The sequence below is a fragment of the Barbus barbus genome, assembly GCF_936440315.1.
Source record: "Barbus barbus genome assembly, chromosome: 7".
NCBI lineage: Eukaryota > Metazoa > Chordata > Actinopteri > Cypriniformes > Cyprinidae > Barbus > Barbus barbus.
In genome coordinates, this window is record NC_136735.1 from 13,869,163 (window position 1) to 13,888,379 (window position 19,217).

A 19,217-nucleotide genomic window follows, 5' to 3' on the forward strand; every position below is an offset into this window, starting at 1 on the left:
AGTGTTTGGGTCAGTGAGTGTTTATGTGTAATCACTGGGACGTGTGTGTAAAGTATAAAGCCAGTGGATAACTGGAAGTGTGTGTGTATTTGTTGATTGTGTTTGGAAGGGAGAGCTGGATGAACAGGTAGTGTGTGTGTGTTTGTGAGAGAGTGAGAAATACATGTATTCATAGAGAGAGACAGAGGGCAGATACATTGTGTGTGAAGCGTATATATATCTATTGAAAGAGAGTGAGACAGCTTCACTGAAGCAGTTTGAAAGAAAAACCTGAACGGAGGGGTTTTCAAATTAACTCTGAGCTGATTCAGAGGAATTTTTCATTGCTCAGAGGTGCTCTTTCACAGTTTAGGAGACATAATGGATTTGTTTAATCGAGATATTAACATTGTCTAATATGTCTCTAATTATCCAAAAGAGAAGTAAAAATAGACAAATGAAAATTTACAAGACAATTGTTGAAATACAGCAAGAATACAGAGCTACAAAATTAATGCAGATAGCTCAGATCTGATTGTCTGAACTTCAAGAATTTCATGAAAAATGTTTGATATCATATTGATAATTTCATTGCAGACTTCAAGTGTGTTCACATGTGCAGTTATGATTGAGGTACCGCAGGTTTTTGCGGAGTCGAGTGACAGTCTTGGGGCTGGTTTTTGTGTTTAGTAAAAAACTAAAGAGTGGAGATGCATTTTTTAAAAAAATATTTATTTTAATTGAACTGCTGCATTTTTAGAACACCGTGTTATATGTGAGATGCTGTGGAAGAGGCAAGCGTACTGGTCAAAGTTGTCCATCTAGCACCTTTACTAGAAAAACAATGGAAGCGCAGGAATGTGGAATACAAAACCATGTTCTGTGAACAGACCCTTAATTTGTCAGTACGATTATACAAGATACAATGTGTAATTGAATACTTGATACAAACTGGTAGTATGCCTTGCTTTTGTTGCATGCCACCTCTGTCATTTGGAACACAAGGACAAAGCAGAAGGAAAATTAAAATTCAGTTTTTACTTATCCTCATGTCGATTCAAATCTGTATGACTTACTTTTTTCAGTGGAACCCCAAAAAAGCAATTTTGAAAAAAAAAAATTTCATGCAATGAAAGTCAGTGAGGTCCAATGTTGTGTTGACCCTAGCAGTGCTCCGCAGAAGAAAGAAAGTCATACGGGTTATAACTGACATGACATTTTGACCAAATTTACATTTTTAGTTGAACTATCCCTTTAAAGCATATACATGTTGAACAATGCCAATCTACAATCACACTCCGATTTACAAAAACTGGTACAATTTCCTTTGACTAAAGTGTTTGTAGTTAAAAAAATAACTATAGGAGACTTGAGTATATTCTCCGTTTAATCTCAATGCTCTCTTGGAGAACTGAGATATTAACAAGATCTGAAGTGATGGACAGTTGGTTAGGTGTGGTAGAGTAGGAATAATCCAATCTTAGTGTGCCCGCATGTTATAAGTGAGTAATTTTTGATGTTGTGTGAAAATTAGTTGTTTGAGTGACAGATTTGTGAGCCAAAAAAGTGTGTCTGTTTAAGAGAAAGACAGAGAGAGTATGTTGTGACGAAAAGCGAAGGGGAGGGAGCGAGTGGAGTGTGTGTGTGAGAGAGGGAGAAGCGAGGCAGTGTGTGTGCGTGTGAGCAAGGCAAAGGCTAGTGTGTGTGTGTGTGTGTGTCTGAGAGAGACAGAACGAGAGAGGAGCAGAAGAGGGGAGGGAGTGTGTGTGTGCGTGAGAGGCAGAGAGAAGGGAAAATGGTGAGGAAATGTGTGTGTGTGTGTGTGTGTGTGTGTGTGTGCGCGTGTGAGTGTGTGTGCGCATGCTTGCAGGTTTGAAACTGAAAGAGAAGGGGAGGGAGAGTGTGTGTCTTGGAAACAGAGAGAAGACTATGCGTGTGTGTGTGTGTGTGTGTGTGTTTGTGTGAGTGTGTGTTTAGGCTTGTGTGTGTCCTAGGTGTGTGTGTGTATGTGTGGTTGAGTGAGGATGGTAGGGGAGGGTGAGTGTATGTGTGCTCATGAAGCAGAGAGGCGGGTGTGTGTGTGTGTGTGTGTGTGTGTAAGAGAGAGTGTGTGAGAGACAGATAAAGGAAAAGAGAATGTGTTTGTGTGGAACTGTGAGAGAAATTGTGTGTTTTATGTGTATTTAGGGCTGTGTGTGTGTGTGTGTGTGTGCATGTTTATGTGGTTTATGAGGACACAAATTTGTATAATGACATGGGTATGACAGAGGTATTACAATATGAAGGTGGTTTATGAGGACACTGCCTATGTCCCCGTAATTCAAAAGGCTTAAAAAACATACTAAATGGTGGTTTTTTTAGAAAATCTAAAAATGCACAAAGTCTCCTGTGAGGGCTAAGTTTAGGTGTAGGGTTGGTGTAGGGCAATAGCACACACAGTTTCTTCAGTATAAAAACCATTACGCCTATGGAGAGTCCCCATAAACCACAAAAACCAACGTGTGTGTGTGTGTGTGTGTGTGTGTGTGTGTGTGCGCGCATGTTTGTTCTAGTGGCTCACTGTGGAGGGGAGGGTGAGTGTGTTTGTGCTCTAGAGGCAGAGAGAGAGGGCGGGTGTGTGTGTGTGTGTGTGTGTGTGTGTGTTTGCATGCAAGAGCCAGGGTGTGTGTGTGTGTGAGAGAGAGAGAGAGAGAGAGAGAGAGAGGACTAAAGAGACTGTGAGTGTGTGAATCTGTTTCTGTGAAAGACAGAAGAGTGTGTGTGTGTGTGTGTTGGAAGTGAGGGAGTGTTTATGCATCTACTTTGTTTATGAAAGAGGAAGAGAGTTTGTGTGTCTGTGTGTGTGTCTCTGTGTGTGTTTGTGTGTGTGTATGTGTGTGTGAACATGCAGTGTGTGTAGGTGGATATGTTATATGTTTGAGGAGGAAGACTGTAGATTGTGTGTGTGTGTGATTTATTTGTGAGAATGAATAAGACAGAGAGTGTTTTCAACAAAGGCTGTGTGTGTGTGTGTGTGTGTGTGTGTGTGTGTGCGCGCATGTGTGTGTGGTTTGCGTGAGTGTGTGCATGTCTTCAGACTGAGAGCCTGCATGTGTATGTTTACATTATTCAAACGTGTGTGAGGGAGAGAAAGACAGATAGGAAAATGGTGTGTGTGTGTGTGTGTGTGTGTGTGAGTATCTTCAGAGAGAATGCATTTGCTGCAGACTTTGCGTACGTGTTTATGTACGCATGTGTGTGTGTGTGTGTGTGTTTGTCTGAGAGAGACAGAGAATATGAGACTCCGGCTTGGTTATTTGAGAGAGCGTGAGTGAGAGAGTGTGTGTGCTCTATAGTGAGCTTGTGTGTGTGTGTGTGTGTGTGTGCGTGCCTGCATGTGAGCTTGAGATGGAGGAGGGGTGAGTGTGTGTGTGCATGTGAGCTCAGCTGAAGAGAGGATATTTGTGTGTGAGTGTATGTGTGTGTATGAAGGCTTTTAAAGGGAAGGGTGTGTTTGCATGTGCATGAACACATACATGTGTGTACTACTGGGGGGATGGTGTGTGTGTGTGTATGTGTGTGTGTGTGTGTGCAGTTGTGGACTTCTAAAGAGAGGTGTGTGTTTATGTGTTCTTGTGCATATGTGTGTCTTTCTGCTTGCACATGTGCATTTCTGATTGGACTTGTTTGTGTGTTGTTTTGAGTGGAATGGGATTTTGCGTGTGAGGGAAAGAGGAAAAAAGAGAGATAAACAAGTCGAGATACACAAATGAACGAAAGGGAAACAGATTTTGGCTTGTGGAATAAGGAGGGATTAAAAGCATGTCCGTTTTGCGGTGTATTGACTTGGAGAATGAGTTACACAAGTGTGTGTAATCAGATTTACTGACGGGCTGGACAGGAGTATGTCCACAGAAAACACTGACTGTTATTCAAATGGATCTCAGTGGAACTTGTGGAAGATGTTCTCACGGTTGACTTTGGAAACGCACCAGTAAACCACTGAATTGCAATAAAAGAAGAGAAAATGAGCATGTGTGTTAGGGTTCGACAATAAGGACGGTGCCATGGCCTGAGGCTAGAGTAAGAGAGTGTTGGGCCTGATGACTGAAATCTCGCTAGCCTCATTGGACACATCACTTGTGTGTTCTTTGAATTCAGCCAAGAGGTTAATCTGTGACGTTTACGGAGCGGTCACATTTCCCCACACAGATTTCAAGTTCTTCAAGTTGGTCATTGTGAATTCTGTGTGAGCTGTGCTTCATATATCTCTATGCCAGAGGTTGCGTTAGACTTTAACATTGTCCGTCATTTTGATGGACAGGGTCGTAAAAATTGTGTCATAATCTATTATTACCCATCATTTTAATTTTCATATTTGAATTATAATAACACAGTTAATTGCTTTTATTTTTGTTCACATTTTCATTTTAAATAATGAACCTAGAGGATAAGCATATAGGCTTTAGGGATGGGTCAAGATTTTCGAATATTCAATTAATTGATTTAATTATAGAATATAGGTTGTGCGATTTGTCGTAAAAAAATTTATAGAATATAGTGCTGATGCGATGGTGACTCATTCATGTAAGCAGAGGGTGGAGCTGCCAACGCACCTAAAAGTTGTCAAAGACAACAGAAGAACACATTGTCTCACGCGCACACTGTAGACTTGTGTAGCATATAACGGTTACAGTAACTTGGGACGATGTCATATAAGAGCTCTCTGCGGACCACAGATACCCCTGACTGGGTTAGAGGTGTGGCTGAATCCGTATTCAGAAAGACGCGGAAAACAAATAACGTCGCGTTCTACGGAGCGACTAAAGGGACATGGTCGGTTGCTTGCTAGTGGTAGCCTGTTACATTACAGTGCATAACATTTCACTTACCACATAAACAGAGTAAGGAGAGATGACTGATAGGATGATGGCAAATGATTTGCAGATCCTGAGCACCACTGACAAACATCTAGCATAATCTTTTAAAATGTGTGGCAAGTACTTCCGAGTGCTGCTCCATATGTGTGATCGTGAATTTCAAAAGTGAAAGTAAAAAAACAAGCATGCGTTCATAAGTGATTTCAACGCCCCGCATATTAATAACGGCTCCCTGATGCCCGCAGTTTATATACAGTATATTTTAATTTTTTGTAAAACAAAAGTTCCAGAGGTACATATCAGCCTAGAACAGGAAGGTCATTGAGTATTGTCTCGGACAAAGTGGAGAACCACTGCTTTATTGGTTAAATGTCTTTCATTATGCAAATTCACAGGTTAGAGTTCGCCAGACTTCATCTTTTGTCATCCGTGTGCCAAAGTTCAAGACAAAATTACTTCGGATGAGCTTGCGCATTTAATTTTCTCACATTTGTAGGTGTATGAATGGAAGTGAATGGAGCAGGAGGTCTTTAGTTACTGTGGCTTTCATATGAATTGGTTTAATAATTGTCAATAAATAGAACATAGTAATACACAGTAAATAAACAGAAAGTCACATTTTCAGTGTTTCATCTGCTGAACAATCAACACCAAGGCACACAGCATTACAACTCATTGAAGAGTTTGTACTTCTACACACAACCTCATTTCATTTAAATCAGTTTAATACTCCCATCTACTCTGATTAAGTTCCACAGACTTGTCTTTGTAATCATCTATATGACAGTTCTTTATAAAGCTGACCTGAAATGGTGGATGGAGGGATGAACACATGAATCTGCCTGCCTGCGTGCACACAAAGACACGCAAACATATGCTCTTGGGTCCAGATGGAGGGTCGGCCAGATCAATATCCAGTCGGCAAGACTTATCACAGCTCAATGAATACGTCAGGCGCACACACACACACACACACACGCTGAACACATCTGTAACCAAGAGACTGCACATCTCTACACTTGTCTAATTAAGCATTCACAGTTGCATCTGTGGAAAGCGGAGCTTTGGCTTTCATACACAGCTCTATTAATGGCAGTTCACACACACACACACACACTCTTATGTGGTCAGTTACTCTCTGTTGGAGCTTTAATGATTATATTGTGAGTAAAACTGGCTCTAGATCAGTGTTATGTTAGAATCCGTACACATAGATTCCACCAAACTGATTCTTCCTCTTGAAGGAGAGTGAATGCGCTGTGGATTAATTAGTGGTGTTTGCAAAGATGAGCAGCACATTATATTTCTCATGTGCTTGACACATTATGATTCAGATCAGTTGACAGGCTTCATTTAGTTAAGGTATAGAAGATTAATTGTATAGGTAGCGCTATTTTTAGTAACAGCTGCTTTAAACAAGTCTTAATTAAACATATTTTCTTGCCTCACGTTTTTTGTTCATAAACGTAAGCAAAATTGAACAAGATTTGTGCTGTTATTTCCATCGATCCACTGACGTGTCCAGGTTATTGATCTGCAGTGTTGGGAGTAACGCGTTACAAAAGTAATGCATTACAGTAACGGATTACTTTTTTCTGTAACGCAGTAGTGTAAGGCATTACTAATCAATTTTCAGTAATATTTTACTCGGTAAATATTCAGTAACGCTTGCGTTACAACACACTTTTAGCCCCCCAATTTAAAAAAAAAATTTAATTTAAAGTCGGGCTCCGACTTTTTTATGTCCCTAGGGCCGGGCTTCGGGCCAATATTCACGTCATAGCTCAGACGCGGGCCGGTTCTCGGGCCTGTTTTAGGCTTCTCCTTATCTTTATATTTTAGACATCCATCAATTATTGATGGAAAAAAAATTGCCGCGCTGGTGGAAATAACATGAGCACAGCTGAAGAGTTCTGCATTCAAATACACCAATAAAGCAAAAGCCCCAGGTAAAGTAATCACCATGAATGTGTCCGGGGAAATAGTAAGGATTCGCCATCTCCTCGTTAGACGCGCCTTTAGAGAGAAGTGCATCTTCACGGATAACAATTATATTAAATAGTTTTTGTTTTTATTTCTTTCGTTAAGTAGTAATTTAAAGCTTTCTATAGATATATTTATCATGTCTGTGTAGCATGTATTCACTGTCTTTCGGTTCATTTTTGTGAAGCGCTCCTGTTCAAGATAAAATCACAGCATTTTGTTGACATTGTGAGTGCACACAAATAAAAGTAGACCCTTTACAGTTACGAATGATGTATTACTCTTACCTTTATTACAAAAAATTACGGCGTAAGTTGTTTCCATTGAAAAAAAATTGCAATTGATTGCGCTGGTGCCTCCATGTCCTGCGCTTTAGCTTCCACTCTCCGCACAAACTGGATGCAGCGCACATTTGTCTAGGTTTAATGTTTAGACATTGTTATATGCTTGAACTGTTTTAGTATATTTATAGATTTTATTTTAGGCAAGTCATGATGATTTGAGAAGGCTAAATTGATCAAACATAAGCTATGATCAGCCTGCCGGTCTGCCGCTGGACGCTTGGTCATTACTTTAAGGAAGAAAAAACGTATTTAATGAACAAAAAATGCTCCAAACGTTTTTTCTAAATGAACTTAATAAAAAGCCGGAACGAAATATAAACACTTTGCCATTAGGGCAGGGCTCTAGTACATTTAGTCATTTTAGAATGTTAAGTTCTACTTCTGTAGATATTTTGGTGAAAGTAACTCAAAAGTAATACAGGAGTCATGTAACACATTACAATTCTGAGACAGTAATATTGCAAGGTAAGGAATTACTTTTAAATAACAGTAACAAGTAATCTATAATGTATTACAGTTTGGAAGTAACTTGCACAACACTGTTGATCTGTCTTTGTGATTTATGTTTTGTGTCTGTCCATTTAATGTAAAGTGTGTTTATGTGTGTGTTTCATAGACGTGGCTGTGGAAGAAAAAGGAAAGGGACACCAGTAAAGGTGTGCGACAGAGTCTTTGCTACAGAGGATGAAGAGGAGAGCATGTCAGAGAACAGCTATGTACCAGAGAAAGGTGAAGTGTGTGTTTTGTTTTTCTTTTTGTTACTTTAACTAATACATAAGAATAAAGAAAACTGAAAATGATCAAAAAGGGAGGAACTGGTTTGGGAAATATCAGGAGCCAGTCTAAAGTGTTGTTGACACTGATGACAAAGTGACCAGAGTAAGTTCATTTTCAATAAGAGTAGGCAATTTGAGCCAATCTGAGCAACTGAAAGGTGTTTATGCCTATTCCACGATGCAGAAGCTACCAAAAGGAAGGCAGTAGGGGCTTTAGAATTGAGAATTCCAGTTGGATTCCATTTAAGTGCCAATTAAAGCACACAGAATCATAAAGAATTGTTATTCAAATTTTCATGTAAAACCTTAAATAATAGATTTTAGTATTAAATAATAGATTTAATGCATATTGAAAATCTTTATATATAAATATCTTTAATATATACATAATTATTTATGTAAGATGAAAGAACACTTCATTTCCCAGAATGCTCTAATTTAGTTGGAGGTCACATGTTCAGTCTTCTTAAATACTCTAGTGAAGCAGGAATTTCTGCTTGCCAACATCCATTGATTTAATCAGTGTAAGTGCGAATAAGCCATATCTCATCTAAGTAAACACCATGACTTATCATTGGAGTACATTATACATGTGTGTTTCAGAGATCAGTTTAAGGCTGATGATACATGGGGCAACTTTTTGAGCAATGTTGCTTGGGCACTTTTCCATTAAGAATGGCTAACAAATTTCTATCTGGATAATTTAGATCAGTCGTGGGCCCTGTGTCTCAGCTGGTTGCCTGTTGATGGCAACATTGCTCAAAAAGTTGCCCCGTGTATCATCAGCTTAAGTGTGTAAATATCTATGTGAGACCCTATTATATGTGTTTCAGGTGATGGTCATGAGGACAAACACAGAGTGTCTGCTGCTGATGGACCATACTATGAAACACAATCTGCTCAGCTCTGGTGAGTGAGTGACTGAGTGTGTGTGTGGTCTGAGTGGAGATACTGCATGTGTGTGTGCGTGCTAGGAGGAGATAGCAAGTAATTGTGTTTGTTGTGTCGTTGGGAGATACTGTTGGGTGTATATGGAGGTGGGGGATTACTGGAATGCAAGCTGTCTGTGTGTGTGTGTGTGTGTTTATTGCAATGTGTTTATTATCGTTGGGCCAGTGAGAGAATGTGTGCGTGTTTGTGTGTGTTTATCATAGTGTGTTGCTGGGCTTATGGTACGTGTGTGTGTGTGTGTGTGTGTTTGTATCTGTTTATTGCTGTGTTTAGTAATAGTGCCGTCATAGTATATAAAAAATATATCTATCTATCTATCTATCTATCTATCTATCTATCTATCTATCTATCTATCTATCTATCTATCTATCTATCTATCTATCTATCTATCTATCTATCTATCTATCTATCTATCTATCTATCTAAGATTAAGTGTGTGGGGGGGGGGGGGCAACAGTGTGTTCTGTAATTATACATTTATATTTATATATGACGTTCGTCCTGGGTTGGAAATGTATGCCAGGCTTATATGGGCTTCAGAGCTGATGTTTAATCTATATCAGTAAGTATATGTTAGCATACACAAAGTAGCATCAAATAATTATAAACAACCTGTTTGTGATTCAGATATATTTATCCAAATCCACTGCTTAATAATGCTATGAGTTCACACCAAACGGGACATTCATAGCATGGCTTTAGCACAGGACATGCATTAGTCCGCTGCTTCGTGGTTTAGAAAACAAGGTCTGCAAGAATTCCCAGCTGTGATGTGGTTCTCTCTCTATCAGTTTTGTTTGCTGTATTGCTGTCTGATGTAGTTTTCTCTCATGCAGTGTGAGTGAGGAGGGCTCTAGCGGAGAGAGGGGGAGTGTCTCGTACCCCCCATCACCAAACTGCCGCATTCGTGAAGTGCACTGTGGAAATCAAGTGCGACTGATTGTCATAGCGATCCGCGACATCGCAAAGGGGGAGGAGATCACTGTGGATTACAGTTTGACCGAGTGGGGAGAAAACTCTGTGGTAAGTGTAACCATGACAATGGCTAGAACATCTCAGTGCTTTAAACTCCTTTTGCACTTAGTGTTACTAATAATATGCAAATTGTTGCAAGTTTATTATTTAGATGTGTTTGTGACGTGAGTTTATATGCATGGTGTTTGATTTGTTCATGTTTATGTGTGAGAGTTTTGGAGGGACTTTATTAGTCCCACTCTTATGTCACACGATTGACTTTTTTTTTTGTAATGATGTCGCGCATCCCTCTCTCAGGGTTTTCATGGCACTGTGCCTCCTAGTAGCTTTGATTGCAGCTTGGACCACGAGAACAACATTAAGAAGGTAAAAATACATTACATTTTTATGAATACACTTACAGACGCACCAAGTTACCAAGCAACAGTCATTTTCAGGCCTCTTTCTGAATATCCTGTCCTGCTGAAATGATTGCTGCACCCCTGGCCATCAGTGCCATAAGCATAAGCACCACATCACACTAATATCTCCTGCATTTTCCCACAGTTTCATCCAGTAATCTTATGGTGCATTCACACCGGACGCGACTTGTGCGAATAAATCGCGCTATTCGCGCGTAGTTGGACGCGTGAACATTTTGGGTTTACTCGCTTCATTCGCGCGTGAAATTCGCTTCATTCGCGCGTGAAATTCACTGCACAACAGACGCGAATTCGCATCATGGGCGGGGCTTCTGCCAGGCGCACAGGTATGACTGCCACAGAGAGCATATGTATAGAATTTGGCAAATAAAATCACCTTTATGTGCTATGGAAACACTGGACGTGTGTATTTCAGCCGAGAATGTAGTTGTTTAAAACTCAAATCTGCGGTTTATTTATAAAAACAGCCCCTATTTGAAAATGTGCTTTGCCGATTTCGGAGCCGTGAGCTCCAGGCGATCACCGGACGCTCGTGCTCATGTATGCCGAAGAGAGGAGCATAACCTCGGCTAGTCCTTCTGACATTTGCCACTGGCTCTGATGTCTCTGTAGTGGATAAACATAAGATGTCCTTTATTGTTGTTTTGATTTCTGCCTCCGCTCTTAATCACGTCACTACTAGAGCAAGCTCCTGATTGGTTGGCGCGGCGCAAAATATCCGCCAAAGTTCAGATTTTTCAACTTGCGCGATTCGCGCGAATCTCGCGTTCCGCGCGTCAAACGCTCGAAACGCTCAATTCGCTCCGCGCCATTCGCGCGAATCGCGTCATTCGCGCCGCCTCATTCGCGCGAATCGCACCGCAGGATGTCTAATCGCGTCTTTGCATTGACTTAACATGTAAATCACTCGCGCTCAACGCTTCATTCGCGTCTGGTGTGAACGCACCATTAGACATACTTATGAAGTAAATTCATCTTGAGTGTGCCTCCTGGAATTGAGCAACCTGTAAAGCCATGAAAAATTTACCCTGGTCACTTATATGTCACAGTGCATGTTGGCATTGTATTTTTTGCTCAGTGTCTTTTTAGTTGGTGTCCTTTAAACTGATTGTTCAACCACTATTTTAGGGTTCTGTTCCTGGTCATTTTCGAAATGCCTTTAAAATAAAAAACTATAGAATTAACATGTTAATTGACCGTTTAATAAAGGTTAAAGGGATAGTTCATATAGATAGTTCACAGACCCTTGCTGTCTATGGAGAGTCAGAAAGCTCTCAGATTTCATCAAAAATATCTTAATTTGCATTCCAAAAATTAACGAATGTCTTACGGGTTTGGAACAACATAGGGTGAGTAATTAATGATAGAATTTTCATTTTTGGGTGAACTATCCCTTTAAGACAATAATAGCAGTTAATTGACAAGAAAAATCATTGTTTGAATGCTTCTGAGGACCTTCAGCCTCCACATTCTGGTCAAAAACCTCTTCAAAATGAGTGTTGGTGGTGTTTAGTCATTTCCAGGTGGATACAAATAAGTCCTGTCCTACATTTTTTACTTTCAGTTATTACATTTGTTATGTTCCCCTAAGTGTCTTTGGGGTCAAAAGGGGAAATAACAAAGTTAAAAAAAGTAACGGGATAATGTACAGCGAGAACACACTTCAATCCTCTGTCTCAAAGTGAAGATGACACCAGTTGGTATATATACACAAATAATAAAAAAAAGAGTTTTATTTACAAGACAGGAAAAGAAATACAATGTAGATGGCAGCAAAGACTCAGGGGAAAGCAAGGCCTAAAATAACAAACAAAATAGTTCAACTAATTTAAGGAGCTCTCACTAACCTTAAATAAAATAAAAAGAAAAATACAGCCAACTTCCCTCACCTCCCTTGCTGTACAAAATCAGAGGTAAAAAGCAATATAAAAAGAGAAAGGCACTCTCCCCCCTACAGCATCCCTCTTAACACATGCTAGTATTTAAAATCACATTGAACAAAAGAGCCACAATACCTTTTGCTCAATCTCAACCTGGAACAATATACACCAACAGATCATGCTGAAACTCAATTAGCCACTGCTAATACACAACTATTGTCTCTACATGAAAAACGAGCAAAGTTCAGTCTGGAACAGGAGAGAAGTGCGTCTCCTAGCAAACTTTGAACTGCCCCTATATCCTCTTGGTCTCAGGCACACTCTCCCAAACGAGCTTCAGGTGGTGGTGATTTGCCCTGAGAACAAAAAGGAGAGAGCAAAACAGACACAGAGCATTCAACCACACCCTTGTAAACAAATAAAACAAATTCAAGAATAAACATTCGTCCTTACGGACGTAACACATTGCCCTATTACATTACATTCCCCTGACACAGGGGAAGTCGTGGCCTAATGGTTAGAGAGTCGGACTTGTAATCCGAAGGTTGCGGGTTCGAGTCTCCGGCCGGCAGGAATTGTAGGTGGGGGGAGGGAATGTCCAGCGCTCTCTCCACCCTCAATACCACGACTGAGGTGCCATTGAGCAAGGCACCGAACCCCCAACTGCTCCCCGGGCGCTGCAGCATAAATGGCTGCCCACTGCTCCGGTGTGTGTGTTCACTGCTGTGTGTGTGCACGTTGGATGGGTTAAATGCAGAGCACGAATTCCGAGTATTGGTCACCATACTTGGCAGTATGTCACTTCACTTCATTTTTTTTTTTAAATCGTCATTTATATGTTACAGAAGTAAAATGAGCGTAAAGCTTGATTGCAATGCTTTCCAGATTATCCACCCTTTAACAGATCTTAGTGCATGTGATTTTTTTTCTTTTCTTTTCTTTTCTTTAGGAGGAAGAGTCCGGCCCAGTTCCACTTTCTGCATCAGAATACCTCACACCTTCCTGGTCTCTCTCTCCTTCCTCTTCTCCTCTGTCTCACTCGGAGCCCAGTGATTCAGACCTCGACTCGGATGATGCCAATGGAGAGACACGCATGCAAACACTTCACCGCCGCAAGAGACACAAAGCTCTGTCCTCTTCTGCTGCACATACTAAAAGAAAAGCACTTCATCGAACCCCCGGCCATCCTCCCCCTTTTCCACACTCTCTCCCGTCCTCCACACTGCAGCCCGCTGCTCCCTCCAGACCTGTGTTTAAGTGCCCGCCGCCTGCAGGAGTTGCTGCTAATAGTGTCAATGTGTCAGTGGGTCGTGGGCAGAGCACCATGGCACAGAAACAGCGCTGTGTTTACTGTAGCCGTCATTTCCGATCTCTCCCACGGCATCTGGAAAAACACCATGCCCACCAGCCGGACGTGCGCTCTGCCCTGGAGCAAGCGCGCACCCCTGGAGACCCTCCTTGTGTACAATCGTGTCTCCCATCATCGAGCAAACAGTCCCAATGCCTACAAGTGGCTCCAGTGCCAGGTGTGGTGGTGGTAACACCACAGTCACCTCCCTCCTCTTCTTTGTCTCCAGTCAGAAGGAGCCCTGCCCTCTCTAGCCCTACTCGCAAAAGTCCTGCCCCAGCGACTCCTCCCAGAAGAGGAGGTGTCCCCGTGTCTGTCTTAAAGAGGAGCCCACCTACTCCTGCTACTACTCCGAGAAAAGGAGGACGAAAAATGAAAAAGGATAAAGAGGAGGTAGACATTTTTGGGAAGATGAAACAAGAGGAACTGCCCACTCCAGTCTTTGTGGATCTTGTTAAGGAGTCAGAACCTTTGAAAGAAGAAAGAGACGGCAATGGAGGTAGAGAAGAAGAAAGTGGAGCAGAGGATAAGACTGACCTATCAAGGTTAGACATTCACAATATTAAAAACCGTTTCACTGGCTATGTTTACATGCAATCAGATAATCTGTTTGGCTCAATCAGACTGAAAAGCCTTCATGTAAACACCTTAATCGATCCGATTGAGCCCGATCTGAATGAAATTTCGATTGGATTGAAAGGGGTGGTTTATTCCTTTTCTAATATGATCAAGACTGAAACTTAAAAGGACTGCACATATGCAATGACATGAAATAGCGTAACACATGACGTGCTTTTCCCGTTTGAGTAAAGTGTTGTAAAAATGGTTCATTATAAAAGTCTCCTTTCACTCAGTGTCTGTGAAGTGGAGGCCTTGTTTTGGATTCTCATCCATAGATGACTGGTTTTGGGTGTGGGACGGGTGCTTTTACTGCGTAATAAATATAAGCAGCACAGCACGGCTGTTTATAAATAACATTTATCCAGAAATGGATAAATATTAATTCTGCTGTTTAAAACAAATTTAAAAAAAAAACAGTGTAGGAGGGTGGTTATTGTGCGCAAACTGCGTGAAACTCTATATCCATGCAGTGTGCACATGTCAAAAAATCAATTCTGATTTGAAGCTTGTGGCATATCAACCCGATCACTTTTAGCGTTCATGTAAATACTACTTATTCAGAATCAGATTTATCAATTGGAATGAATTCAGTCCAATTAAAACAAAAGTTGTTAATGTAAACATAGCCACTGTTAAAATCGATATCAATTTAAATTCATCTAATTCTTTTTCTCTTTCTCTTTTCTCAGTTTGCGTCGTCCCCACATGCTCCCACTTCTTTCCTCCCTTTCCTCCCTTGTTTTGTACCTGCGGCGGCTGCAGCACTCAGCCTTTATTTCTCTCTCCCGCTCACCACAGTCGGCCGAGGCATGGCGTCTCCTCTGTCACTCCAGCCTGGCCCTTCTCATCCTTTACAATCGCCGTCGTGAATGTGAAGTCTCCAAACTGACAATCTCAGAGTACCAGGCCCGAGTCGCACCCCAGTGCCCCATCCCGGTGCAACCTGGTGCCCCGCCAACTCTAACCCCACTGGAGGCTTCGCTCTCACCCTTCGAGCGGATGGTCCTCCCTCATCTCCCTCGCGTTGGAGTCCAAGGGAAACGTGGCCGCGTACAACCGCTCATCCTCCCACCACACTCAGAAGCCTGTCTCGAGATGCTTTTGCAGACTCGTGCCGGTGTGGGAATCGATCCACAGAACCCCTACGTGTTTGCCAGGCCGTATCATTCGCCAGCCACTCCCCTGCGAGGGACAGACTTACTACGTAGTTTGGCTAGGTCCAGTGGTTCGCGGCACCCCCGGGCACTGACGCAGACACGCCTTCGCAGGCAGGTGGCGATACTTACGCAGCTGCTGTTGTTAAGTGAGGGTGAGGAGGAAGGACAGCATGGGGCTGCCATACAGCGATTGGAAAGCTTCTTGCAGAAGGAGTATCACGTGACTCAAAGCTGTGTGACCATCGGCCAGGACCCTGGGCTGATGGGTCTGATCGGTCGGGTGGTATTATGCGGAGAGAGAGATGGCGTCTTGTTCCGAGGAATGAGTCTACATCACATCTGTCTGGAGTTAGATGGTGAGTGAGTTGTTGTGTCAAGCACATGGCAGGTGTAAATAAAGAGTATTGGACTCATCAGTCATACTTACCCTTCCCTTTCAGTGTTGTCAGGAAACTCTGCCGACTCTCTGTCAGAGGACTCAGATGTTGAGCAGAGTAAAGAGAAACCAGTAGCAGCGTCTCCTGCACCCACCATTGTGATGAAAAAAACAACAAGCAACAGCAAATCTCCCCGGCCCAAGAAGATGAACAGCAGCTCCCTGCTCTCAGCGGGACGCAAAAAGGCGTCAGGACAGCCCAAACCTGGTGAGTCTGATTGTGTGACTGTCATACAGTGTGACAATATTTCTTTGTACTCAGGTCCAGGAAATGAGGACAACACTGATAATTGTGACATAATCCGTGTTTACATGCGCAAAGCATGAACCAGTTAAACCAGGGTTAATAACATTTAAAAAATAAGGGCTGATAAGTGCAACCTTTATTAAAATCATATACGTAGCTACACTATCTAAAAATAGGAAAGAACATACATTTAAATGAGATTTATTGACTCCTATAACATGTTGTTCTCTTGTGTCTTTGCCATAAAACACAGCTTCCTTTTATAATGAGAAAAAATTCAGTAATGAGAAGGATAGTAAACATTGCTGTTGTGTAGCCATGGTGACCAATCTGTTAGATTAGGACAGATTTTTTACTTTTTATGACATTAAAATTTGCTTCTTCTTTTTTTTGTCCTCAGCAGTTAATCTAATAGCAAACGCATTTGTTTTTTTTCGTGCTAATATGGTAGCAAATAGGTATTTGTCAGTTCTAAAGGTATTATTTCCATTAACCTTATTTATATGCACATCATTTCCAATTAAAGTATATTGTTGTCAAGCTTTCATTCAGAAAGAGGTTAACATGGTCTAAAGCTATTGGAATTACAGGTTTTAATTCTTTGTCATGCTTTATGCTGTATTTGAGTGATTCTGAGCTCAATCATTTTAATCAGGCAGTCTCAGCAAACTTGTAATGGTACCTCAAGATGACTTAAAATGTAAATGAATAATTATTATTTTAAAATCTGGCTCAAATCTTTTTAAATGCTTAAAAAAACAGTATGTAGATTGAAATCATATTTATTTTCCACCCCTCAATAACCTTTTTATTGCAAAATATACAGGCCTTGGTTAATCCATTTAACATATCAATATTCACAGTTTGTGTTGATAAAAAAAAAAGGTTTAAACCTTAGCACAATGCATGCAATTTCCCATAAATGTCATATATGTAGATGTTTACATCACAAAAGTATACAGTTGCCAGTTCTTTGGTAAAATGTGAATAGGAACATTGTGGTGTTTATTGTCAGCCATAAGGCCAGAGCTACAGGCCTGCGTCCTTCAGCACAGTGCTAACTTGTAGCGTATGCGCTTGGGCCTGAGGGAGCAGGAAAGCCTGAGTGCAGTGTTTACACGGGAATAATGATTAACATACGTTCTCCTCTCTGTCTCAGGTAAACGTGGTGTGCTGAAGCGGCCTTGGTCTGAGGCAGAGCGGGCAGCTGTTGAGTCCCACCTGGTGCAAAACATCATGGAGCTGCGAGTGCCGGCTAAAGCGGACTGTGAGCGCTGCCTGGAGCTCTGCCCCCTGCTGGTCACCAACCACCGGGACTGGAGGGCTGTGAAATTCTACTGCCACAACCGTATACAGCTGCTCAAGAAAACCCAGCAGAGACAGGGTCCACCCGCCCTGTCCGTCTGCTGAGGCTGTGAATCAGCACGCTGCTCGGAAGAGTCATCCAATAACAGCAGATAAGTAAGGGAGGGAAAATACTGACATGGTACAGTCACAGTAAACACAGTACAAATGCTTTAATTGATATGATGTTGTGTGTGATTTGTGTAAAACGGAAAATGGTACCACTCTGGGAAGCAGACAGAAGTGCACACTTGTGTACTTTTCCAACTATGATGAAAGAACACTAATTTTTTCTGCCTGCAGATGACCAGTAAGTTTTTCTGTTGCTGGCTTAAAAGTAGATGACCATTTTTGACCAGCTGTAAGTCTGAATGGCTTTGCTCTCCCTTTGGCTGTGCCTCTATCTCTCCAATGACAGAGAAACAGGCAGACTCAGCAACTTGTGCCTTGATGGGAGTCAAACCTCATTTTCATTCACATTTGTGAACATTTAACCATTTCATAATTGTTCATGAAATGACGGAATATGCATAAGAAATGGGATATAAAAAAACAAAGTCATCTAAGTCCATTTTTGCCTACCATCTTTGCTCATTAAAAATGTTTTCAAAAGTCCCTTTGAAAACCAACCTGAACTGAAACATTTCATTTAAAGTTTTGTTCCTACCATTTTAAGCCTTATGTGATTGTAATTAAATAGTTCTGTCCTCATTTACAGTGTTCATGTTGTCAAACCGGTGTGACTTTTCTTGTTGAGTAGAACACTCAATAGAAATCTGAATGATTTTTCAATGCACTTGTCTTTTGCAATTCCAAATGCAAATAAAAATATCATATGGCATCATAATCTAGTGCACAGTTTCATATGGATGACATTTCTGCCATCTTTTGATGTTTATGCATTATTAATCGTAATTACATGAACAAAAATCACCAGAACATTCTTCAGAATTCCTATTTTTGTGTTCCATGAAAGAAAGTCATACAGGTTTGAAAGAACACGAGGGAGGATTTATTATTATTACATTGAAGTTAGCTGTTTGGTACTGTCGCTTGTTTAACATTGAAAAATAAGCACCTATCTGTCCTGTACTGTAGAAATGGACATGAATGAGTGAGCAGATTAGTTTAGTTCACTTGTTTGCATTGTATTCATCCATCAAATCCATATGGAAATTTAAACCGTGTATTGGAAACACATGATAACCACACGTAACACCTCAGTTTATACTTTTTATATATCTATCTACTTTGCTGTTTTGTTATCCTTTGTTCTTTCAAACTTTGCAATGTATATATGAACACACACACATATATTGTCATTACTGTTAACAGTGGTATTGTTATTACTATTAAATCTTACTGTGGTAAGTGTTTTTTTCCATTTCCACTTCATGTACATACTGAATGTAAATATTTGCAGAAAAAAAGAGAGCACGATGTAAATATACCGTACGCAAGACAAGCTTGTTTTTGTGTTGTCTGTGTTTTTTTTTAAGTTGTCTGAAAGGATAATAATAATAATAAAAAAAAAATGTTTGTAATTCTAGACTTGGTCTTATTTGTGCTGCTCTTATAGAAAATCATCCTTACATCCTTACCTTTCTGTCCAAAGATTTAAATCTAGTGATGTTCTGTGTTGCATCAATTTTAAATACTCTAATCTAATTTGATATTGTTCATTACATTTTAAGTGGAGCATTTTATTTGGTAAGCATAGTACATAATGTTTTTCCCTTATTGATCACGGTGTCATTGCACTCTGAACTGACAGGTTTGATTGGATAGCGAGGGGCACACAGTTATTTGTTTTGCTCCAGTCAAAAAAGTTAGTTTGCATTAAATGTTGTTGGAAATCAATCTCCTGCTGTCTTTAGTCGTTGGTCCAATATCAT

General features: G+C 40.8%; 1 protein-coding gene across 1 annotated transcript in view; it reads left to right on the forward strand.

Moving 5' to 3' along the window:
- Positions 1-18,870, forward strand: part of LOC306872760 (uncharacterized protein) — a 21,535-nt gene extending 2,665 nt beyond the window's left edge. The window contains exons 2-9 of the mRNA XM_079421525.1: positions 7,782-7,894; positions 8,775-8,850; positions 9,729-9,915; positions 10,165-10,233; positions 13,119-14,062; positions 14,828-15,651; positions 15,736-15,939; positions 17,138-18,870. Of these exons, the coding sequence (XP_079277651.1) occupies positions 7,782-7,894; positions 8,775-8,850; positions 9,729-9,915; positions 10,165-10,233; positions 13,119-14,062; positions 14,828-15,651; positions 15,736-15,939; positions 17,138-17,388 (2,668 nt within the window). The 3' untranslated portion in view covers positions 17,389-18,870. The remainder of the gene's footprint in view (positions 1-7,781; positions 7,895-8,774; positions 8,851-9,728; positions 9,916-10,164; positions 10,234-13,118; positions 14,063-14,827; positions 15,652-15,735; positions 15,940-17,137) is intronic.
- The last annotated feature ends 347 nt before the right edge of the window (positions 18,871-19,217 follow it).